The 27,434-nt window shown below is 37.3% G+C and overlaps 1 protein-coding gene across 1 annotated transcript in view; it reads right to left on the bottom strand.

Moving 5' to 3' along the window:
- Nucleotides 1-27,434, bottom strand: part of ZNF532 (zinc finger protein 532) — a 101,140-nt gene that overhangs the window by 27,919 nt on the left and 45,787 nt on the right. Inside the window, exon 4 of the mRNA XM_053701169.1 lies at nucleotides 1,276-1,438. Coding sequence (XP_053557144.1) covers nucleotides 1,276-1,438 — 163 coding nt within the window. The remainder of the gene's footprint in view (nucleotides 1-1,275; nucleotides 1,439-27,434) is intronic.

Genomic DNA, 27,434 nt, shown 5'->3' with positions numbered 1-27,434 from the left:
ACTAGAACACAGGTGAAATAAGGTTAGTAACCATGGTTACTGATCAGCTGATTATTTCACCTGTGCTCTAGTTCAGATAGCATGAAGATCTGGCCGGTTAGGGCTACTTGAGGACTGCGGTTCAGAAACACTGTCCTAGACCACTGGTTTTCAAACCTGTCCTCAGGCCTCCCAAACTGGTCAGATTTTGAGGATTACCTTGGATGATAGCAAGTCAAATAACCATCTTTACTATTTAGCTGATTATTTCCCCTGTGCTCCAGTTCAGATATCCTCAAAATCTGGCCTGTTAGGGAAGCCCAAAGACAGGTTTGAAAACCAATGACCTAGACTAATCATACATGACAAAAAAAAGGTACTGTTGGGGTATAAGTAGTCACTTTAGCAAAAAAAAGTCATGAAATGTACAGGTTAACTGTCTTATTTCATTTAAAAATTGGGATTAAAGAGATATGAAACACAAACATTTTTCTTGTATGGTTCAGATAGAGCATGTGATTTTAAACAACTTTCTAATTTACTTCTATTATAAAATTGTCTTCATTCTCTTGGTATGTTTTGTTGAAAAGCAGTTACGTAATGCATAGGAGTCGGCCCATTTCTGGAGCACTATATGGCAGCAGTTTTGCAAAAATGTTATCCATTTGCAAGAGCACTGCCATTTGCTGCACTGCCATGAATTGCTCCAGATGCCTACCTAGGTGTCTCTTCAACCCTGAATATCATTGGGGCAAAGCAAATTTGATAATAGAAGTAAATTGGATTTTTTTTTTTAAATGGTCTGCTCTGTCTGAATTACAAAAGAAGATTTTTTGTTTTAGATCCATTTAAATGTGCCCCTCCCCAGATCGTATAAGCAAGGACAGATACAAAAACCTATATGCCCTAACACACAACTAGGGTTGCCACCCAGCCGGTATTTTACCGACACGGCCGGTATTTTTAAGGTTCATGTCAATGTAGAAAATAAAGAATAAATATTGAAAGAAAGCCCCTGACAAAGTGAAACTTCTTCTGAGTGTGATGAGTACTAGTTATAAACAAATGAGCATTTCAAATCAGTCCTATCAGCTTTAGTTTTCGAGTTCTCCTGTTTAATTATTTATGCAAATTTATGTTAATTAGCATGTCCGGTATTTTCTTCCAAGAAAGGTGGCAACCCTACACACAACTTGCTTTTGGGATGAGAGACAAATGATTATTTTCACATACCTTGTATAGATCTACATAAATATGTAATATAAAGAACTTTTAAAGGTTTTTGAAAATTCTTACTTTAATGTGGTCCATCATTAGCTGTTTCTGGGCATACAAAAGCGAGCAGTCCGGGCACTTAAACACAGACACTTTCTGGTGCTCCAGGTGCTGATCAAAGTGACGGTAGAGCAACGGCTGAAGAGTGAATACAGTGTCACACATAGAACATTTGTAGATAATTCTGAAAATAAATATTTTTTTCTTAGTGATATTTTTACATATCAGTGGAAGAACGTTATTCACACAGAATGCACACCAGTACTAGACTATTTCAAATAAGATACATTCTGGAGTATTAAGTTACACTTCATACATAGTGGAAAGAAATAAGTACACAAGGCTAAGGTTTTTGTATATAGGTATCACCCTTAAAGGGACATTAAACACTTTGAGATGGTAATATAAAATGATAAATCGTATATGTAAAAACTCTGCAATATTATTTATTTTGTCCCCTTTTCCTGTGAGCCTTTCAGTTCCTGTTAGAAATGGAAGGGCAGAACACTGTTATATTTCACACAGCCATTGGCTGCACACTGTAGTGACCTATTTATAACTGTCCCTAATTGGCCACAGCAGAGAAGGAAACCTAAGTTACAACATGGCAGCTCCCATTTTTTTATAGACAATAAAACTTTACACTAATTTTGCCAATATTTAAACAGCTAATGACACTTTAAAAATACATCTGCATATTATTCTCAGAATAGTCTTTCCTTTTGAATGGATCATTCTATCTAATATTTATTTACGGCTAGATTTGGAGTTTTGTCGGTAACGACCCGAAAATCTAACGCCGGCTTTTTTCTGGCCGCACCATAAAAATAACTCTGGTATTGAGAGTCCACATAAAGGCTGCGCTAGGCTCCAAAAAAGGAGCGTAGAGCATATTTAACGCAGCTTCAACTCTCGATACCAGAGTTGCTTACGGACGCGGCCAGCCTCAAAAACGTGCTCGTGCACGATTCTCCCATAGAAAACAATGGGGCTGTTTGAGCTGAAAAAAAACCTAACACCTGCAAAAAAGCCGCGTTCAGCTCCTAACGCAGCCCCATTGTTTGCTATGCGGAAACACTTCCTACGTCTGCACCTAACACTCTAACATGTACCCCGAGTCTAAACACCCCTAACCTTACACTTATTAACCCCTAATCTGCCGCCCCCGCTATCGCTGACCCCTGCATATTATTTTTAACCCCTAATCTGCCGCTCCGTAAACCGCCGCTACTTACATTATCCCTATGTACCCCTAATCTGCTGCCCCTAACACCGCCGACCCCTATATTATATTTATTAACCCCTAATCTGCCCCCCTCAACGTTGCCCCCACCTGCCTACACTTATTAACCCCTAATCTGCCGAGCGGACCGCACCGCTACTATAATAAAGTTATTAACCCCTAATCCGCCTCACTAACCCTATAATAAATAGTATTAACCCCTAATCTGCCCTCCCTAACATCGCCGACACCTAACTTCAATTATTAACCCCTAATCTGCTATCACCGCTATTCTAATAAATGTATTAACCCCTAAAGCTAAGTCTAACCCTAACACTAACACCCCCCTAAATTAAATATAATTTTAATCTAACGAAATTAATTAACTCTTATTAAATAAAGTATTCCTATTTAAAGCTAAATACTTACCTGTAAAATAAATCCTAATATAGCTACAATATAAATTATAATTACATTGTAGCTATTTTAGGATTAATATTTATTTTACAGGCAACTTTGTAATTATTTTAACCAGGTACAATAGCTATTAAATAGTTAAGAACTATTTAATAGTTACCTAGTTAAAATAATTACAAAATTACCTGTAAAATAAATCCTAACCTAAGTTACAATTAAACCTAACACTATACTATCATTAAATTAATTAAATTAAATACCTACAATTACCTACAATTAAACCTAACACTACACTATCAATACATTAATTAAATACAATATCTACAAATAACTACAATGAAATAAACTAACTAAAGTACAAAAAATAAAAAAGAACTAAGTTACAAAAAATAAAAAAATATTTACAAACATAAGAAAAATATTACAACAATTTTAAACTAATTACACCTACTCTAAGCCCCCTAATAAAATAACAAAGCCCCCCAAAATAAAAAAATGCCCTACCCTATTCTAAATTACTAAAGTTCAAAGCTCTTTTACCTTACCAGCCCTGAACAGGGGGCTTAGAGTAGGTGTAATTAGTTTAAAATTGTTGTAATATCTTTCTTATGTTTGTAAATATTTTTTTATTTTTTGTAACTTAGTTCTTTTTTATTTTTTGTACTTTAGTTAGTTTATTTCATTGTAGTTATTTGTAGATATTGTATTTAATTAATGTATTGATAGTGTAGTGTTAGGTTTAATTGTAGGTAATTGTAGGTATTTTATTTAATTAATTTAATGATAGTATAGTGTTAGGTTTAATTGTAACTTAGGTTAGGATTTATTTTACAGGTAATTTTGTAATTATTTTAACTAGGTAACTATTAAATAGTTCTTAACTATTTAATAGCTATTGTACCTGGTTAAAATAATTACAAAGTTGCCTGTAAAATAAATATTAATCCTAAAATAGCTACAATGTAATTATAATTTATATTGTAGCTATATTAGGATTTATTTTACAGGTAAGTATTTAGCTTTAAATAGGAATACTTTATTTAATAAGAGTTAATTAATTTCGTTAGATTAAAATTATATTTAATTTAGGGGGGTGTTAGTGTTAGGGTTAGACTTAGCTTTAGGGGTTAATACATTTATTAAAATAGCGGTGAGCTCCGGTCGGCAGATTAGGGGTTAATAATTGAAGTTAGGTGTCGGCGATGTTAGGGAGGGCAGATTAGGGGTTAATACTATGTATTATAGGGTTAGTGAGGCGGATTAGGGGTTAATAACTTTATTATAGTAGCGGTGCGGTCCGCTCGGCAGATTAGGGGTTAATAAGTGTAGGCAGGTGGGGGCGACGTTGAGGGGGGCAGATTAGGGGTTAATAAATATAATATAGGGGTCGGCGGTGTTAGGGGCAGCAGATTAGGGGTACATAGCTATAATGTAGGTGGCGGCGCTTTGCGGTCGGCAGATTAGGGGTTAATTATTGTAGGTAGCTGGCGGCGACGTTGTGGGGGGCAGATTAGGGGTTAATGAATATAATACAGGGGTCGGCGGTGTTAGGGGCAGCAGATTAGGGGTACATAAGTATAACGTAGGTGGCGGTCGGCAGATTAGGGGTTAAAAAAATTTAATCGAGTGGCGGCGATGTGGGGGGACCTCGGTTTAGGGGTACATAGGTAGTTTATGGGTGTTAGTGTACTTTAGAGTACAGTAGTTAAGAGCTTTATGAACCGGCGTTAGCCCAGAAAGCTCTTAACTACTGACTTTTTTCCTGCGGCTGGAGTTTTGTCGTTAGATTTCTAACGCTCACTTCAGACACGACTCTAAATACCGGGGTTAGGAAGATCCCATTGAAAAGATAGGATACGCAATTTACGTAAGGGGATCTGCGGTATGGAAAAGTCGCGGCTGAAAAATGAGCGTTAGACCCTATTTTGTGTGACTCCAAATACCGGAGTTAGCCTAAAACCAGCGTTAGGAGCCTCTAACGCTGGTTTTCACGGCTAACGCCAAACTCCAAATCTAGGCCTTAGTCTTTAATGTCCCTTTAAAGGACCACTAAACACAGTAGAATAGCATAATCAGTATATACATAATAAAAATACAATTCAACAGAACTTAGTTTGAATTTCAAATGACTAGTAGATTTCTTCAGATAAATTAATTTAAAGTTCTATTTTCCCTCCCACTGCATCATGTGACAGCCATCAGCCAATCACAAAATGCATATACGTAGATGCTGTGAATCTTGCACATGCTCAGTGAGTGCTGGTGCCTCAGAAAGTGTGTATATAAAAAGTTTGTGCATATTTAGATAATGGATGTGAAATGGAAAGTTGTTTAATATAGTGTGCTTTATCTGAATCATTAAAGTTTAATTTTGACTTGAGTGTCCCTAGGCCAATCTTTCTCTACTCCAAGTACCACTAACAGATTTTGTGATATCTATTCTGTACTAGAGCACAGGTGAAATAATCAGCTGATGGGTGAGAGCAGGTTAGTAACTATGGTTACTGAGCAGCTGATTATTTCACCTGATGTTATATAAATCTGGTCTGTGATTTATTTTCTCCCCTTTAATGGATCCATTTTACCTGCTAGAATGTATTAATTTGTTTTTAGGGCCAGTATATGGTAAAATTGTTTCTCCCTTAAAGTGATGGTAAATTTGTATGTATTGCAAAACATATTCTAGATGCTCTTACTTTAACTAGCAGATCGATGTGCTTATATTTAAAAAATAATCTTTTTTTTACTTTGTTATTCCGTTTTTATTAGGGTAACCGTACAGTCTAATAATCTGCCTCTCTCTATATTTTTCACAGGGGCAGCTGTGATTGACATCGGTTTTAGCCAATCAACAGCTCACCATGCGCCACATGTGAAATCGGACCTGCACGCTCCCGTGCTCTCAACTCACTCATTGCTATGGACTGCGCATGCACAATTCTTACGCTAATTGCGCATCTCTAAATGATAATACTCATTATTATTATTATTAGTATTATCATTTAGAGATGCGCAATTAGCGTAAGAATTGTGCATGCGCAGTCCATAGCAATGAGTGAGTTGAGAGCACGGGAGCGTGCAGGTCCGATTTCACATGGGGCGCATGGTGAGCTGATGATTGGCTAAAACCGATGTCAATCACAGCTGCCCCTGTGAAAAATATAGAGAGAGGCAGATTATTAGACTGTACGGTTACCCTAATAAAAACGGAATAACAAAGTAAAAAAAGTTTATTTTTTAAATATAAGAACATCGATCTGCTAGTTAAAGTAAGAGCATCTAGAATATGTTTTGCAATACATACAAATTTACCATCACTTTAATGACTTGTTCCCAATGACTTGTTTTACCAGCTGCAGAGTATAAAATGTATGAGTATTTGCATTTCAAGTTTATTTGTGCATATGAAATTGCTGGTTTTGTATTTTGAAACCACAGTCTAATAAAATGGTTGGAGCATGCAGGTAAAAATCACATCTCATTATGTTATCACTTTGTGTACACATGCTTGCTTCCTTATCTTATATTTGTCTGGAAACCGAAGCTCAACAATTAGGACCCGATATTCAAAGCATTGACAGAAAGTTGGGAAACTGCTTTGATGGCCTTATCAGCATCACAGCCCAACGGTCCGTCAAAATATTCAAAGAAAGGGGGTTGTCCGAGCAATGCTGGCAAGCGGTGATGTTTCTTCCATAGAAGTCGATGGGAGCATGACGTCACTGCCAACATCGCCGCTCGTCTGCATTTTGCTGTGGAGGGGGGGCCCTATTCGAAGTGTGCCTACATGACACAGACAGTGTGCTCACTGAAACTAGAGTTAGTTTCAGCGTAGACACATGTCAAATATTGCCGTGGGGACCTAAGTTTATTTACACCTACACTAACTATCTAATAGCTAGCAAGACAAACATGGCCGCTAACATCCTCGAACCTGCACTTTGCTGGCTACTCCCACTAGCACGCCCCGCTTACTCCCCCTGAATGCCTATAACTATGTCACACCTAACCTACACTCCCCCTGCTCTGCCTCACTACCTCTCACCGACCGCCTACACCTACGACACAGCTAACCTACACTACCCATGAACCGCTCAGCTAACTCCCCCTGACCGCCTACACCTATGTCACGCCTAACCTACACACCCCCAGAATGCCCAGCTACGTCCCTAATACCGCCCAGCTAACTGCCTCCTGTCAAGAAATAAATCACTATAATAACTATATCTGGGCTCCTGGAACCTGGAATTGAGCCCAGTCTGCCACTTCTTAAAAGGGGTGTCGATCAATTAGGGTGCAAGAGATCAAGCCAGTCTTTAAGTATGTTGTTGTCAATTTGATGAAGGCACATAGGGATACAACTTGTTTGAGGGTGCTTCCTTTCGGGGCAAATGGGGGATACTTAAAATCTGGACGTCCACCTCCTCCGCACTGCAATCTTCTGGTCTTCGGTTCTGTTTGGGAAGCTCTACTGTTCATGTGGTCGCAGTCGCCCACTGAAATCCCTATAAGCTGATTTGAATCAGCCAATAGCAAGAACTTTTTTAAATTTAAATTCTAATTATCCAATAGAAAAAGCTTATTTAAAAAAAAAAAATCTTGCTATTGGCTGATTCAAACCAGCCACTCTGAATTGACTGGTTTAAAATCAGAATTAAGTAGTACCCCTATATATTGGGTTTAATAGTTTATTGCGGTGGTATGTGGAGGCATAAGGGTTAATAGATAATAGCCGTTAGTGTGTGACGGCATAGGGGTTAATAGATAGATACTTGCGGTGGGTATGTGGGTGCATAGGGGTTAAAAGTTAGATAATAGCGGTGGATATGTTGCGGCATAGGGGTTAATAGATAGATACTTGTGGTGGGTAGGTGACAGTTTAGATGTTTATTTGTGTAGTGTTAGTTTGTAGTCGTGGGGTACATTATTGTTTAAGGGTATTAGGATTGGCGATTAGGCAGCAGGCAGTTATATTCAAGGGATCATTTACTATATATCGAATATATGGTCGGCGATGCTGGGTGTTGTCTAAGCCAGCTTCGCCGACTAATGGCATGTATAGTAAATGCCTCTCGGAGATGCCGCTATGTTGGGAGCTTGGAATATTCTGACAAGCTGACGCAACATATCGGCGGATACCTTTGAAGATTTCGGCACCACAAAGAACTTTCGATCATCGGGGCCTTAGAGAGAACAATGGAAAATTAATATTTTATTAGTTATCTCTTCTACACCCCAATAGGAGTGTAATTTCTTCTACAGGCTGTGTTTACATAGCCTGTCAATATCCTAGACTTAAAGGACCAGTAAATACAGTTGATTTGCATAATCAACCAATGCATGCTAAAAAGACAATGCAATAGCACTTAGGAGTAGATTTACCAAGCAGCGGATGCTGCAATCTACCCCGGATGTTTCCCGCTTACCGGAAGCGAGAGTTAAGAAGCAGTGGTCATAAGACCGCTGCCCCTTACGGACGGCAATCATCCCGATCCGATAAGATGAGGATGATTGACAACCCCTGCTAGCGGCCGATTGGCCGCGAATGTGCAGGGGACAGCATTGCACAAGCAATTGTCCCTTAAAGTATAGAAACTTACAGTATAGATTAAAGGAGCATTCCCATACAATTTAAACTCTGTAGCTGGTATAACAAGTCATTGTAAACACACATTAATGGGAAACCCATTTTACATTTCACACTACCTCTAAGGAAATAAAAAACATTTCTTCCACAGAATATCATTACATGAAATCAGAAAAAGTTGAAATTCATGAAATGATGCTAGAAATGTAGAACCCAACCAATACTCACTAGAGCATAACAAACTTCCCTCACAATTTTTTGTTCTCCACTCTCCCCCCATTCCACCTCTCCCCTCACCCATTCATATTCCCTACCAGCTTTCCTGGAAGACATGCAATGTACCCGCAAACAAAAAACTGAGATAAACTATTTTTACCTTACTTTAACTGTTTACCACTAAATATGCATATTGCAAAGTTTTAAACATTGTTGTAATCCCACGTTGGGACTTGTATTTTGATTTTTCACAACTAAAATAAGAAAATTATGGGGGGGGGGGGGAACTGAGCTCTAGATAAGCGGAATATTACCAACTATTGACTCTTTTCTAGATATGTGCAGCGGCGAAAAATTCGGTTCGGTTCGGATCGATTCGGACCGATTCGAATTTCGGTTCGGATCGATTCGAATTCGGAAGAAATCGAATGAATTCGTTTCGGATTCATTCGGATTCTTTCGGATTCGTAAAAAATTCAGTTCGATTCGGTTCGAATCGATTCGGAATTTCGGGATTTCGGTAAGTGTTAAGGGGATATGCTGTGTATTACACTAGTATACTGTACAATACTAGTGTAATACACAGCCATCCGAATCCATCCGAATCTACCAAATAAATTCGAATCGATTCGGATTTATTCGGTAGATTCGGCACTACCGCAATTCGGAATCGAATCCTAATTTCCGAATTCGACAAATTCGTCCGAATTTCGATTCGGACCGAATCGAATCGCACATGTCTACTCTTTTCTACTCAAGATTCACCACGCACCAAAAGCGACATGTCAGTATATTCTGGACTATGTTAACAACAATCTTCGAAAACCATGTAACAAATGTGATATTCCGTGTACTGTACTGCACTACTTATGTATTTTCTTAAATATTTCTTCAGTAAATATAACTTTCTTAAAACTATTGAATTCAACTTTAGTCAATAAATTCTTCTTATTTTAGTTTAACATGCATTTCAAAATGTAGTTAAAAGCAAAATGCTGTCTTTTTTCTTGTAACACAAGTTTTAAAAGGCAAAGCAACATGCTTTTTTGAACAACGACTATTTTTATTTCCACCCCATAAACTTTCCTTAATGGCCTACATTTTTTATGAGAGAAACAAAGATAAACGAGTAGCCACTTAAAACTCCACAGGATGCATCTCAGAGTTGCACAGAAATTATAAAGCATTCAACTCAACATAAATGTCCAGATTATGAGTGGAGCGCAAACAGTTACGTGCAACCGTTAAGGGGTATATTTCGGTGTTTGCATACATTGTGTTTTCCTGCTTGTATTAAAAATTGAACATAAACGCGATTGGTTGAGTGTAATCGCGATTTACGCTATAATGATTACCGCATCCTCAGAGCTCTGTATAACTGTTTCGCAAAACAGAAAAGTATCACACAACACATCAAAAATACATTACAAAGTACAGCTACACTGATAATAACACTGTCTAATAAAAATTATTAAAAAAATCTATTTCACAAAAAAGGGCTCAAAGATATGAGGTCCCAGATGTTAAAAAAAAAAATTAGGCAAAGGGCTTTAACATAGAGATACATACATATACATGTCTAAATATGCATATGTATGTTTATTTATTTATTTATAAAATATTTTACCAGGAAAGATACATCGTTTTCAAGTATGTCCTGGGTCCACAAAACATTGCATTGATACAATAGGGTACAATAATACAAAAACAATATTAATACATAACATATGCAGAATTTAACATAGAACAGGTAGGAAATATAAAATCAACCATGACAGGTGCATTCTCTTAAAGGATTTTAGACTTGGAGAAGGTTCTGGGAGGTTGTTCCATAATTGTGGTGCTCTGTAGGAAAAGAAGGATTGAGCTGCTTTCTTTTGGTATGGAGGCAGGCTAAATAATGTGCTGGTACTGGATCGGAGGTTATGGGAGGTGGGAACATAGATGTGTATATATATATATATATATATATATATATATATATGTATATGTATATATACATACAGTACTGTGCAAAAGTCTTAGGCCACCATTAGATTTGTTGTTTTAGTAAAGTTTTAAAGACCATCCATATTTAGTTTTCGGTCTCTTTATTAAGATACAAACGGAAAACACGATTTTTAGAACAAAATGGCTTCTTCGGGCATAATTCAGTATTTAGTGTGACCTCCCTTGGCACTAAGCACATCTTGAACTCTTTTGGGGAGACCGTCCTGAAGTTTTCTGAAGTAATCTTCTGGTATATTATACCAGGCTTCTTCCAGCACTTCCCAGACTTCTTTAGATTTAGATTGTCTTTTATTTCTTTCTCTGTCCAGGTGATCCCATACTGCTTCTACCTTAATATTTATTCAGGTCTGAACTCTGTGGAGAGCAGTCCATGTCTATTAGTGTTTTATCGGCTGCATTAGCAGTGTGCTTGGGCTTGTTAATAATGCTGAAAATTAAACCATTCTTAACTAGGCGCTCCAGAAGGAATGGCATGATGAATTAAAACCTGTCTGTACTTTTCAGCATTCATGATCCCATCAATTCCGACAATATCGCCAACACCACAGGCAGAAATGCAGCCCCAAACCAGGAGAGACCCCCCACCATGTTTCATTGAAAGCCGCAAGCACTCATTCTTCCATCTCTCTCCGACTCTTTTCTTCTTATATATTGTTGACGATTGAACCCAAAAATGTCAAACTTGGATTTGTCACTCCATATTACTCTTTTCCACTGATCTCTTTGTGAGCTTTAGCATATCTTAGCCTTTTCACCCTGTTCTCCTTCCGAAAAAGTGGTTTTCTTGGCTGCTACCCTTCCACAAAGACGATTCATGATAAAGCTTCTTCAGAGTGTAGAAGGGTCAACTTGGCATCCTGATGAAGCTGCCAGATACTCAGCCAGGTCCTTGCTGGTTTTCTTCTGGTTTCTCAAAGAAGAAACTCTGAGAAACTTCTCATTAGATTTTGAATTTTTTTTGTCCTTGACCTCTTCACATTTCTTTATAACATCTTGAATACCACATCTTGAGAATCCAGTTTGCTTGCTGATTTTCATTTTAAAGTGGCCTTGTTAATGCAAAAGTATGATTTTATGGTTGTTAAATTCTGTAATCTTTGGCATTTTGAAAGGAATGATGTGATTAAAAGTTGTTCTTATTAGCAATTTGCCATTGAATTAAACTCATACCACATGTGTATGTAATGCTCAAGCATGTCTTGCACAAACCTGGTGTAATATACCTTTTTTAAAGCATTCATTTTGACATGAAATAGTAGGACAAATTCAGATGTTAGCAATGACATTAATTAGGATTCCATTCTATTTAGGTTTACAAGAGACAGGTTCCTGCTATTGCCCAAGTGTAAGGGGAGGCCACACTAAATACTTGCCACTTTTGCCTAAAGAAGCTTTTTCTGATTTGTTTCTGTTTTTTAATCCTGCATACAAATATCCTGCATTGTATTCTAATAAAGAGACTGAGAAATAATTATATATGGTCATTATACCATTGCTAAAAAACAAATCTAATGGTGGCCTAAGACGTTTGCACAGTACTGTATATATATATATAAAGTTTCCAAAAGAACCTAAGTCCAAGGGGAAAAAAAACTGTCCTGACCAGCACTAACTTATCGCAAAAGTAATAGGTCTAGGTTAATAAAAGGCACACCACCACAAGAGAAGATCAAACAAGATAATTTACTAATAATATCATATATATACACATAATACATCAACAAATGATAGCTAACATCAAGGCTCAGATAAATTGAATAGAAACCCCCTTAAACTAGATAACACCTTGTGCACAAGGAACAAATTAGGGAGTCCATAACAATATAATGTCAATTTAATCTCGATCGGGGTACCCCAATATCAAATCATGAACATCATAGCTCCAAGAAGAAATAACAATTTCCAAAATAGAGAGAGCACAAGAGCTCAAAGGATAAAGCAGAGGGGTTAGTATGGCAGCCAAGCTGAGCAGCAGTGAGTTAAATAGACATTCCCCTTTACAATGGCAAAACATTGCCATTACAGGCTTTACCAGCCAGCTTTATTCCACTAGGTTGAAAAGGTAAATTGAAGGGAAACCCAGAGTGCAAGCATAGAATCAGCTGTAGATAGGCCAAATCACAGGTTGGAATAATCTACACGGACCGGGGACTGTTTCCTATAAGCCTTATGAACGGTGGAATGTTTTTGCTTTGAATTTCTTTGCTTTCCGCTTTTCTGCTACAATGATGTATCCCTGAAGCCTGTAATGGCAATGTTTTGCAATTTTATAGGGAAATGTCTATTTAACTCACTGCTGCTCAGCTTGCTGCCATACTAGCCCCCTCTGCTTAACCCTTTGAGCTCTCTCTATTTTGGAACTTTTTATTTCTTGGAGCTATGATGTTCATGATTTGATATTGGGGTACCCCTGATCGAGATTAAATTGACATTATATTGTTATGGACTCCCTAATTTGTTCCTTGTACACAAGGTGTTATCTAGTTTAAGGGGGTTTCTATTCAATTTATCTGAGCCTTGATGTTAGCTATAATTTTTTGATGTATTATGTGTATATATATGATATTATTAGTAAATTATCTTGTTTGATCTTCTCTTGTGGTGGTGTGCCTTTTATTAACCTAGACCTATTACTTTTGCTATAAGTTAGTGCCAGTGACATGCGGTGATGTCAGAGGCTGGTGAGGCAGTGGCTAGGATACGCCTTCCTTCTTTAGATATCCTTTGTTGAAGAAATATCAATGCACATGGGTGAGCCAATCACATGTGCAGCCACCAATCAGCAGCTACTGAGCATATTTAGATATGATTTTCAACAAAGGATATCAAAAGAATGAAGAAAATGAGATAATAGATGTAAATTGGAAAGTTATTTAAAATTGCATGCTCTTTCTAAATCATGAAAGAAAACATATGGGTTTCATGTCCCTTTAAATGGTGTCTTGGAAAACTGGTCAACTTAGTAAACATGTGATTTTAGTCTAAAGGATTGTAACAGAAACTCTTGCCAGATAACAAAATGCTTGCTCTGATTATGAGATCTAGAAATCCAGGTCCATTAAAATATATGTTTAAAACATACTTTTTACTTTAATGCTGGAAATTATGCTTATAGATTCCTCCATTATTCAGTAAATATAAAAATGTCTTGATCCAGTGGTGGCTGGTGAAATTTAAAGATGGTGGGGCGCTTGACCCCACCCCTTTAAATAAAGCCACACCATCAGATGGCACTACCAATTCATTAATTAAATAAATAAAAGGTAGACAGAAACACAGAAAAGCACTCGGGGGAGAGGGAGAGAGACACAGAGGGTTAGAAAGAAAGAGAGAGAGACACAATCACACACAGAGGGTTAGAGAGAGAGAGAGAGACAATCACACACAGAGGGTTAGAGAGAGAGAGACACACAATCACACACAGAGGGTTAGAGAGAGAGAGAAAGAGAGACGCAATCACACACAGAGGGTTAGAGAGAGAAAGAGAGAGAGACACAATCACACACAGAGGGTTAATGGAAAGCCTCTTAAAAGAAAGAATTATGACTTACATAAAGACAAACAATTTAGAGGACCAAAATCAGCATGGTTTTACTTCAGGGAGATCATGTCAGACTAATCTAATTGACTTCTTTGATTATGTAACAAAAGTATTAGACAAGGGAGGAGCAGTTGATGTAGCATATCTAGATTTCAGCAAAGCATTTGACACTGTCCCACACAATAAACTTATTCACAAACTATATCTCCTTGGTCTAGATTCAAAAATTGTGAACTGGGTGGAATGCTGGCTTAAGGACAGAAAACAAAGTGTCTTAGTAAATGGAGTTCATTCAGCAGAGGGGGCTGTTACTAGTGGTGTTCCTCAGGGGTCAGTTCTGGGGCCTGTTTTGTTTAACATATTTATCTCCGATATCAGCAAAGGGCTACAGGGGAAAGTAAGTCTCTTTGCAGATGATACAAAAATTTGCAACAGAGTGGATGTTCCAGGGGGGGTAGACAAAATGAGAAGTGATATACAACAATTGGAGGATTGGACAAACGACTGGGATCTAAAGTTTAACACAGCAAAGTGTAAAATAATGCATTTAGGGAAGAAAAATCCAAATGTTAATTACAGACTCAATGACACTTTACTGACTGTTACAGACGAGGAACAGGACTTGGGAATTATTATTTCAGATGATTTAAAACTTAGTAAACAATGTAGTAATGCAGCGAGTAAGGTTAGCAGAATGCTTGGATGTATTGGTAGAGGTATTTGCAGCAGAAATAGTAAGGTTCTTATGCCATTTTATAGATCATTAGTTAGGCCTCATCTTGAGTATTGTGTGCAGTTCTGGAGGCCATATCTTCAGAAGGATATTAACAAACTTGAATCTGTGCAAAGGAGGGCTACCAAAATGGTACATGGTCAAAAAAATAAAACTTACCAGGATAGGCTCAATGACCTAAATATGTATAGCTTAGAGGAGAGAAGGGAAAGAGGTGATATGATAGCAACTTTCAAGTACATTAAAGGGTTTAGTAAAATTGAGGCTGTGGGTATTTTACATAAAATGGAAAATTCAAGAACAAGGGGTCATGAGGTCAAGCTAAAGGGTAGTAGATTCAGGAGTAATTTGAGGAAGCACTTCTTTACAGAAAGAGTGATTGATTTATGGAATAAACTTCCTCAAGAGGTAGTAGCAACAAACACTGTGGGGGACTTTAAAAATGCATGGGACAAGCATAGGGCTATCCTACGAACTAGATAAGTTTATACTGTTAGGTAAGGTCGGGCAGACTTGCTGGGCCTATGGCTCTTATCTGCCGTCAATATCTATGTTTCTATGTTTCTATGTTAGAGAGAAAGAGAGAGAGACACAATCACACACAGAGGGTTAGAGAAAGAGAGACACAATCACACACAGAGGGTTAGAGAGAGAGAGAGACACAATCACACAGAGAGGGTTAGAGAGAGAGAGACACACAATCACACACAGAGGGTTAGAGAGAGAGAAACACAATCATACACAGATGGTTAGAGAGAGAGACACAATCACACACAGAGGGTTAGAGAGAGAGAAAGAGAGAGAGACACAATCACACACAGAGGGTTAGAGAGAGAGAGACACAATCACACACATAGGGTTAGAAAGAGAAAGAAAGAGAGACACAATCACACACAGAGGGTTAGAGAGAGAGAAAGAGAGAGAGACAGAATCACACACAGAGGGTTAGAGAGAGAGAAAGAGAGAGAAAGAGACACAATCACACACAGAGGGTTAGAGAAAGAGAGACACAATCACACACAGAGGGTTAGAGAGAGAGAAAGAGAGACACAATCACACACAGGGTTAGAGAGAGAGAGAGACACACACACAATCACACACAGAGGGTTAGAGAGAGAGAGACAATCATACACAGAGGGTTAGAGAGAGAGAGAGAGACAGACAATCACACACAGAGGGTTAGAGAGAGAGAAAGAGAGAGAGAGAGAGAGAGAGAGAGACACAATCACACACAGAGGGTTAGAGAGAGAAAGAGACACAATCACACACAGAGGGTTAGAGACAGAGAGACACAATCACACACAGAGGGTTAGAGAGAGAGAGAAAGAGAGACACAATCACACACAGAGGGTTAGAGAGAGAAATAGAGACACAATCATACACAGAGGGTTAGAGAGAGAGAGAGAGAAACAGAGAGAGACACAATCATACAAAGAGGGTTAGAGAGAGAGAAAGAGAGAGAGACACAATCATACACAGAGGGTTAGAGAGAGAGAGAGAGAGAGAGAGAGAGAGAGAGAGAGAAAGACACAATCACACACAGAGGGTTAGAGAGAGAGAGATGATAGATAGATAGATAGATAGATAGATAGATAGATAGATAGATAGATAGAGAGACACAATCACACACTGAGGGTTAGAGAGAGAGAGAGAGAGAGAGAGAGAGAAAGAGAGAGAGACACAATCACACACAGAGGGTTAGAGAGAGAGAAAGAGAGAGAGACACAATCATACACAGAGGGTTAGAGAGAGAGAGAGAAACAGAGAGAGACACAATCACACAAAGAGGGTTAGAGGGAGAGAGAGAGAGAAAGAGACACAATCATACACAGAGGGTTAGAGAGAGAGAGAGAGAGAGAGAGAGAGAGAGAAAGAGAGAGAGATACACACTCACACACAGAGGGTTAGAGAGAGAGAAAGAGAGAGAGACACAATCACACACAGAGGGTTAGAGAGAGAGAGAAAGAGAGAGACACAATCACACACAGAGGGTTAGAGAGAGAGAAAGAAAGACACAATCACACACAGAGGGTTAGCGAGAGAGAAAGAGAGAGATAAACACAATCACACACAGAGGGTTAGAGAAAGAGAGAGAGACACAATCACACACAGAGGGTTAGAGAGACACATAAGGGATGAGAGAGTCAGAGGGGGAGGAAGAGAGACAGAGAGAGAAAGAGACCATGGGGGAGAACGACACATAAGGAGAGAGATGGATAGATAGAGAGAGAGAGAGAGAGACACACACACACAAGGGGGGGGAGGGAACACTGCATTTTTAGGTAATATTTTAAGTGACTATCAAATGCTAATAGTCTACAATCTATTTTAAATATCTGAAACAGAAAAGCACATATGAATGGGAGCATTAATAAATTATTATTTGTTGTCTACATCAGGGTTGTCCAACATACACCTAAGGAATCACTGGATTACATGAAATACTATAGCTACAGGAGCAATGGAGAATATTTGCTATAACTCATTCTAAACTGTTTGGTTTTATTTTACATTACCATGCTGTTGGTCTAGCTTACTCTGGTCAAAAACTCATCCATACAAACAGCAGAGCTACAGAGAGTTCAGAAAGTGAGACTATAAATTAGTGTGCAGTACAGAGGCAAGCTGCTGGGTGTAAACTTTGAGTAAACAAAATACAAAAATGATCCTTAAACTGCTGTAAAAGAGTAAAAAAAACAAAAAACACTAAACCACATTAATTATATTATAATTTTCACTAACAGAATCCCTTTCAGCAAAATCTAAAGTTGCAGAACTTACTTTAATAAAATGTGGCTAAAACACTGCAGGTCTGCATCTCTTCCTGCTCTGTAAGGAAGTGACAGTGGAACATTCCACTGCACTTGGAGGGGAAGTACTGAACTCTCTTTTTCACTTTAGCAAAGCTGGCAGCTTCAAATGACAGCAACAAAATAAATGAAAGTTGTTTTTTTCTGTTTTTGTTTTGTTTTATATGATTAAACATCCAGCCCCAACCCTAAGTTCCACTTACTAATGCCTCTCACTGGATTAGGTCAACCCAAATAGGACTGCCTCAAATAAGCAGTTATGGGCCATGCAATGATCTTAACCACTTTCATCCAGTAGGTGGCGCAGCATGTTGTGTAATGGTGGGCAGACCTGCTTCTGCCTCTCCATTGCACAACATGTAGCTGTGAAAAAAAAATGCTGGGGGAAAAAAAATTGCAATTTTTTTTTAAAGCCAATAAAAAAAAAATTTTTTGCCCATATGAGAGGTGAAGCCCTGCCTCACTTGCCTCTAGTGACTGCACATCACTGGTTAGTGCTGGTCAGGACAGTCTTTTTTTCCTACTGGACTTAGGTCCTTTTGGAATTTTTCTTTTTTTTCTTTTTCATCTTTTTACTTTAACTGTCCCCGTGCACCTCCTCCTGAAAATATTCTATAAATACAGGGAGCTGTCACTTGATATGTTATAGGTAATACTATGATGTGCTAATAAAAAAAAAAAACTTATATATATGTATATTTATATATGTGTACATAATGGGCCATGCTAAAATTAGCGCACCCAAATTATATTACAAGTATATGATAGTTTAGCACAGCAACATTGCTTTAGCAAACCCATTACTTGGATATTGTGAACGCGCTAAATAGCTCTGATATTACAAGTTGAAAGTTATGGGTTGCACTCGAGCAAAAACATAAATTATACTTACCAGATAATTTAATTTCCTTCTGTATAAGGAGAGTCCACGGCATCATTCCTTACTGTTGGGAAATACTGAACCTGGCCACCAGGAGGAGGCTAATACACCCCAGCCAAAGGCTTAAATACCTCTCCAACTTCCCCCATCCCCCAGTCATTCTGCCAAGGAGGGAACAAGGAACAGTAGGAGAAATATCAGGGTATAAATGGTGCAAGAAGAAAAAAATATAATTTAGAGGGCCCCCATTGGAGAACACGGGCGGGGGCCGTGGACTCTCCTTATACAGAAGGAAATGACAACTCCCTATGGGTGATGGGGGAAACCAGACGTGGACTCCTTGCCCAGTGTGCTTAGAGTAATGTAGCTGCACCTCACTGACGAGGCCCATAGGAGCCCGAAACGATCATCTGGGGTTGTCATGTTCCTTGTTCAGAGGAGAACTGCCTGGTATTTCGGGGCTGGACTGACCTTACTTGGCAGGATCAGACTGATATACTACCGGAAAGTTTTCCTCTGTGAAAAGCACACTGATCTAATAGAGGCTGCTCCTTGGTGGTAAATCGCCATAGAACTAGCTGATGAGCTGTTGTTCGTTCCTGTTAAAGCGCTTCTCTCTTCGTATGCAATATATATATATATATATATATATATATATATATATATATATATATATATATATATGTATACAGTATCTATATATATATAAATATAAATGTATATACAATATATATGTATATATATATATATATTGTCATATAGATATATATTTTACAAAAAAAAGCATACAGATATATATATATATACAGAAATTTATATTTTAAAATATAAAGGATAATTTCTTCTAAGTGAAGAACATAGGTATGTGAATATTCCTAATGCACCTTCGGCTTTAGTGCAGTTGGTCTAGCAGAGTTTCGGGTTAGTGTGTGAGTAATGAAAAGAGAAGCCTTTATTTAGCGTGCCCCATAGAGTCTATAAAGAGATGGAGTTAACGCAGTTCCAGTATCCAAAGTCCAGAAGATAGGCTAATCATATAAAGGCTAATTATATATATTAACATCCTTATAAAGACTTCATAAATTTGCCTTACGTATCGATAATTCTATTTTAAAGGGACACTGAACCCAAATTTTTTCTTTAATGATTCAGATAGAGCATGCAATTTTAAGCAACTTTCTAATTAAATCCTATTATCAATTTTTCTTCGTTCTCTTGCTATCTTTATTTGAAAAAGAAGGCATCTAAGCTTTTTTTTTTTTTTTTGGTTCAGACCTCTGGACAGCTAGCTCTTTTTTTTTTTTGAATAATTTTTTTTATTGAAGTTAAAGCATATATCATGACAACAAGAACTCGCTCTAAGGCCAAAGTTACAACAAAGAAAATAATACATTGTCTATACAGAGGCATTATGAAGTAGGCAACATGCATATACATTTCAAATCTGAATATGAAAATAAACAATGTCTTAGGCGAGATGGAATAGAACTTCATTTTATATTATCAGCTTATGAGCTCCACAATCTAATAGCGTTTTACCTAATATCTACATAATAGACTGTGGAGATTCGACATGAGTATCAGCCACTCTTGGGCTGAGTTATATAGGGGGAAGGGGGATATTCAGCGGGTAAGCACCGCTATACGTATAGGGAAAGGAGGTGGGGGGACGGAGCCATATATAGATATAAGTGACTTAGGGTGTCCGGAGTGGATTTAGAAATGTCCGATCACAAAGAACTTATGTTATTGGAGTTTAAATAATGTCAATGTATCCCACACCATATATGGATCTAAGTGGGGAGATAACTAAAACCTCCTGTAGTTACATATAGGCTAAGGAGTAGGTGGGTTGCAGGAGGGTTGTTAAAAGTTGCAAACTTAATGTGTCTATATGAGATGGAGCAGATGCTTTATCAACTGGGCTGGTGGCTATTGTCTTGGGTATAAACATCTAGTTATTGGGATATTTCAGGGCTTATGTGATGTCGTATAGCCAATAATCTATCTATCTTAGTACATTTGGAAAATAATTTAAGCATATCTAAGACTTAGACCACGGCAAAGCAGACAATAAATAGCATAAGAATTGTATAACAATTAGTTAACATAAACAAATATCTGTAGGTCTAATAATAGAATTAAGTGTATATAATACCAAACAAAGAATAGAGCATGCTTAAACATAAGAAAGTTACCTCTAAAACAGTGAAGAACTGCGGACCTATAATACGTATAAATGTGAATTATATAATTCTTGATAGGAGTCGATATTAGGGTAAGAAGTAATCCAGCAATGCACATTACTAATTTAAATATGGACTAGGATGCTATGATACACTTAAATACAGATTTATAGGCATATAGTATCTAAGGGTCAGCTAACCCAAATCGGGTCAAGTAACTGCTATGTTTAGCCGTGCTTATACAGGTATTATGTACATATAGTCTCAAAACCAGTCATCAGTAATAATATGGCACAAATAAAATGTAGAAGTGTAAGGCATAAGCATTAGTTACTATCCATATTCACATGAGTTAGAATACATACAGCATATACTGTATAAACTGCAAGCTGATAAGCCTATATTAGATTTGATCTATATAAATAGTATCATTACTGAAAAGCTAAGCAGAAAGAACATATAGTATGAAAAACCAGGTAATTTCTGTAGTTGTCTGCACTAATAAAAATGAGGTGCTAATACTTGTTTTCACGGCAGCTAGTAGTAATTGTCAGATAATATATACAATATGAAAAAAGCATTTTCAGACCTAATCAGACATGAGAGGATATGTATTGTTATCTAGTGGAGTAACATTAGCAGTAAGCAGATGAAAATAGTTATAAGGTTCATATGCACTTGTCGGGTCTGAGCTGCAGGCAGATGCACTAAAAATGAATAATTTACCATTGAGCAGATGAACATGTAATGTTCAAACACATATTCAATAATCAAAAGATGCTATAAAAAACTTCTATAGAGCCTGGGTATACTGATTCTTTATTGGTCAGCATAGGTGCCTGAGCAAAAATATGGGGGCTAGCATGTTTCCCACACAGTCAGCATAATGCCTATGACTTATATATAATATTTAGGTAGTACATCCTATATGTGGGGAGGAAATATAGACCATCAGAGAAAGGTGAGCTACAGCAAGGAAAATCTTAGTGCATTAAAAACAATTTGTTAAGATAGTTAGTTGATGTCATGCAGGTCTCTTAGAGCTACGGGCCTGGAATGGAGTAGATTGTCCTCCAGTGTGTGGAGGCAGCACAATGAACATTGCTAAAAGTTAACTTTATATTGTGGGAGCCTGTATTATGGCCTAGCCTCGGCAGGGGGGCACTTGTGCTTCTAACAGTGAGTTAAGACAGATACACTGGCAGCTATGTCTATTTGTGAACTAATCTGTCCTGTAATCAGAGAGTGAGAAAATAAAACCTAGCCCTCAGGCACAATGCACAAACCAAAGTACAAAATAAATTTTTTTTGAACATAAATAAATCCAGATGTATAAATTATTAGGCCTAAGCGGTAACTTTAGCTGATATATCTGTCTGCTATTCATAAAAATTAATGTCTTATTTTACATATAGGGTCACATTATATTAATAATTAAGCATATAGGCAATAAGTTAGGACAAATGCAAATATTTAAGTATAAATCCTGGATTAACCAGCACTAGTTGGTAACATAAATAATGCCAGCACTCCAAACAAGAAGAAACATGAGTATAGTGTTAGATTAGGTCCATATGTACATAAGGAGAAAGGGTTGTCCCGGTTTCTACAAGGGCCTTTAACTAGAAGCTCCGTAGAGCTGCAAGGCCGTTCCATATGTGAGAGATAAGCTACTCCCAGACAAAGGTCCAGTGACATTTAGCAACAGGGTCAACATTAGGTATAATAAACATATTGTAGAGACACTCATACCCGCAGTTGGGGCTGGTCAAAAAGCAGAGAAATGAAGCATCCAGTTAAGCCCTGTGATCTGTCCTGTATCATTAGAGATCTCAGCCGATGCCTTCTCTAGTACAAAGATTCATAGGAGCGGAGTAGGCTGACTTGTGTGAATGTCTTTGTAGCCGGGATTCATGGTGCTGGGCCAGAAACAGACAGTTCTTAAACCATGTTTGAGGAAGCCACCCATGAATAAAGTGTAGAAAGCGGTGGTCTTTATTCCCCTGTATGGGGCTAGATTGAAAACCTGAGGTCACGTATATTCTGATCCATATCCCTACATCTGAGTAGCGCGTACCTTGTAAGGGCTCTGCAGTAATAGACGGACTCCATGTGGCATTTTTTCTCAACACTGAAAGCGCATTGTTGTCAATGACAGGAGCATACCGCAGAATTTCCAGTGCTTGTGAATAGCCCGGGGTCCAGCTCTCTGGGGAACAGTGTGCTTCCCCTGGTATATGTGAAGCGGTAGTGATCCACGGAGCTCTATTTTCATCAACTAGGACGTCTCCGTCTGGCTCCATCCAAACAGCGCTTTTCACATCAATCAGGCTCTTCCCAAAATCTGTAGCTATAGCTTGTGCGGAAAGATCCGAGCAGGTCAACTGAGATTCTAGCATTTGTGTTGTTGCTCTAATCTTAGGATATGAAGTTTCCTTGCTCTCGCTAGGGTCTGTGGCAGCGGCCATTTTAGATGGAGGCTTAACTGCTTCTCCAGAATGTTCTCGTAGCACAAGTTTCAGGTCAGTAAAGTAATAGTCGAACTTCTGTATCATTTTCTCAATCGATGCTTGCAAACGATCCGAGAAATCTGCCATATTTGACAGTGTAGTAATAGATCCACAGTAAAATTGAAGACAAATATCAGGCGTTCACTACTTCCACATGGGGAGTCAGATAGATCGTCGTTTTGTAGAGGTCATAAATGATGCTTGGGACCTCGTTCAAGTATCGTTTCAGAGAAGTTGCTTTCCTCCTTTTAGTTAATAATCTCTAAAGCTGAGTTAGAGGACATAAAATCTAGGTATATTGCTTTTAAATGCTATATTGATAGCAGAGCTATAGACAAACACGTCTGCTTGCTCTGCTAGTTAGCTCCGCCCCCCCAGCTAGCTCTTTTTTATTGGTGGATGAATTTATCCACCAATCAGCAAGGACAACCCAGGTTGTTCACCAAAAAATCTTAACTTACATTCTTGCATTTCAAATAAAGATACCAAGAGAATGAAGACAATTTGATAATAGGAGTAAATTAGAAAGCTGCTTAAATTTTAATGCTCTATCTGAATCACGAAATAAAAAATTTGGGTTCAGTGTCCCTTTAGCTTAACTCATGCGCAGTTCACTAGCATTACTTAATAGTAAATTTAAATAACCTTTTTTTCCTATCTAGCACTAAATAGTGCTTTGATTGACATGAGTAACTGTTCTGAATGTGAATGTCACTGTTCTAATGTAATGCCTTTCAAAGGGATTTAACCCATTGCTAACTAAATCCTGACTAATATAAATCCTTATTCTAATACTATCTTATCCTATAATAATTATATTTAATAACTCCACATTCCGGGCCAGATTACAAGTGGAGCATAAACGTTTGTGCCCAAGCGACAAGGGGTTTATCGCTGGATTTACCGCTAGTATTACAAGTTGAAAGTAAACGCGATCCCTTGAGCGCAAACGCAATTTACGCTAAAATAATTACCACGACTTCAAAGTTCTCATTAACAGTTTGGATGCACAAAACACATCAAAAATACATTACAAAGTACAGTTACAGAGGATCTTTTGGACGAACAAGACCACCAGACCGATACAGGACTGTCATTACTTCATCTTAGAGTCGATAACCGAGCAAGACATACTCGGCAAGAACGGAGTAACTATCTGTGGGACTTTTTATTGTTTTTTTGGGGTTCCCATCATTATTTGCATTTTGCATGTTATGTATTATTTATAGCAGCGCGCCTTCGTATCTCCTTGTGAGATACTACACCATTCTTCTTTTGAAGAGAGCTAAGCAAGGCTGCAGCTAAATAGATGCTATATTTTAATTTCTACAGACCTGAAAATCACCGACAGGTATTATACTGATTTTTTTTTTTTTTTTTTTTTTTTTTTTCTTTTATTTACGGTAATATATGTTTTTCCTGATATCAATCTCATAATTGAATGTACATGATTTATTATTTTTTAGTTCTCAGTGGAACAAGAATTGCAATAGTTTAAGATTGTACCAACTTCTGATTCACTTACTCATTTTTCACAACATTTGTTTACATTTATATTTCACTTAGTACTATCACGTTAGTCAACTTGCTATCAATTTTTTCTTAGAATCACATTTTAAACGAATAGCCCTTCACCCCCTTTTTTCATGATCACTTAAACCGATGTTTTATTTGTCACCAAAAACGGTTTTTTAATTCACTTATTTTTCAAGACTTAGCACAACACAATTCAGATTGTCATTGATTTAATACCGAGTGTAAACTTGTTTGCTTTTTAAAAAAGAACAACACTGGGTAGTTATACATTCACTATACACACATATTACAATTTTCTTTTGCTATAAATCACATATCTCAGGGACAATTGTTGTCCATTAACACGAAATAATTCTTAAAAAGCTTTTTAATAACTACACATTTCTTCACACCACATTCAGTTTATCAATACTTTAAAATATGCAAACTAAGGAGGAAAGAAGCTCCAAACGTATGGGGTTTAATCTATCTAAAGATATTTCAGTTACAGAAGTATTATCTGATACACATGACATAAAACCAATGAGAGACCTCTTTTACCTACTAGAAGAAGAAATCAATAAAGAGCATAGACATTGGTGGGATCTAACCACCTTAGAAAAATATTTAGAGATTAATTACATACCCAGAGGCCTTAGATTATTAAAACACTGCTCTTTTAAAGAGGACCCAGAAATTCTTAAAAGATGGTATGAAGCTTTAAATGAATGCTCCATGAATCTGATTAAAATTCTAATAGATCATAGAAGAAAACTTTATAGTCAGAGTAGCAACAATATAGAAAAAATACAAACTGATCTTAAAGTGTACCAACAAAATCCAGATTACATTAAAATCAATAAAGATATTAATGAGAGAACCGATAGATACCAGGAAAACATAGTTAATATTAAAAATAAAAAACTACAGAGAGACCATGAAGACTATGTCAACAATTGTGTGTATTCTTTTAATCGTCAGAATGACACACAGGAAAACAAGATCAATCCCAATAATACTCAGAACGAATGGAAAACTGTCCAATATGGAAAAAGAAAAGGGCAAAAAACTACAGCAAATAATAATTATTATCAAAATTATTCAGACAACCATTACAATCATTCCAACTATCCTGACCATAATAACTTTAGGACACCACAAACCAGTTATAACAACAGAAATACATGGACTAATAACAGAGGATATAATAATACATCCAATCACACACACCAATACAAACAACAGGCACAACAACACGTTTCCTCCCAATACCAATCACGCATCAACCATAACTACAACAGACCTCATAGCTCACACACATCCTTTTTACCTTCATATCAATCTTACCAAACTCAAAGACACCACCAACAAGAACCCCAACATACACACCAATCCGAGAGAACACATTACAATCCCAGAAATCGGACATTAGAACCCTCTAACTTTTATGCTGATCGTTATATGACATCAGACCATAATTCACCTAGTTCTAATTTTCAGAAATCCCATCATATGGGACCTAGGATTAATAATCCCATTACTCAAAACATGAACACATATCCAAAAGAACAGGAATACTATGAACATCCTAACAGGTTCAGCGTTCTGTCTTCAGAACCTAGAAATCTAGCTATAGACTCTGAAACTCCCAGCACTAGCAATAATTCTACTCATTTTTTAGGGTCAGGTCTCAGCACAAGAAACGAAAGTCCAATAATAAGAGCAGGAAAAAGACCCCATATTACAGAAAACGAGGCTCTAGAGGTAGAGCCCTTGCCACCAAGGAAGAGAAACTATCCAGATTAGATCAAGGGATTTTCAATTTGTCATCTTATGAATTATCTATTCCTGAAAAAAGAGTTTTAAAACAAGGTTTATCTTTTTGTCCACCTAATACACCCAGAATGTTTGATATTTTCGTAGACCTCAACCACTTTACACGTAAATTGACATTACAAAAATATTTTGCCAACAAAAAATTAAAATCGAGCAAAATAGCCAATCCCAATATACAAGTTATATTAACTGATCCAATGCCATCGAATAAAAACCTAACATGCATATATTCACAAACTGAGGATCTCACTACCCATTTATTTGATGAATACATACACACTGATGTCAAAATTAAATCAAATTTCAACCCGACCAACGTGAAAAAAGATTACATTGAACTCTTCCAAAGCATGGTTTTGGAAGACTTCGAGAAAGTACTACACTCCAAAAAACAAAAGAAAAATTATTCTTATCTAAGTCACAAAAAAGCTGTTCAAAGTTTGCAGAATAATCCCAATATTATTATTCGCGATGCCGATAAAGGCGGAGGAATAATCATACAAAATTTAGAGGATTATATTATAGAGGCAAATAGGATATTGGGTGATAACAACTATTACAAGATTTTACATCAAGATCCAACTAACATATACCTACAAACATACACCAAACTCATAGACAAAGGTTTTTCCTTAAAGATATTAAATAAGAACGAAAAAGATTTTTTAAAAATACAAAATCCCAGCATAGCCCATTATTACCACCTACCAAAAATAC

Source organism: Bombina bombina, chromosome 2, assembly GCF_027579735.1.
Source record: "Bombina bombina isolate aBomBom1 chromosome 2, aBomBom1.pri, whole genome shotgun sequence".
Lineage (NCBI taxonomy): Eukaryota > Metazoa > Chordata > Amphibia > Anura > Bombinatoridae > Bombina > Bombina bombina.
This window is presented reverse-complemented; position numbering and strand designations above follow the sequence as displayed.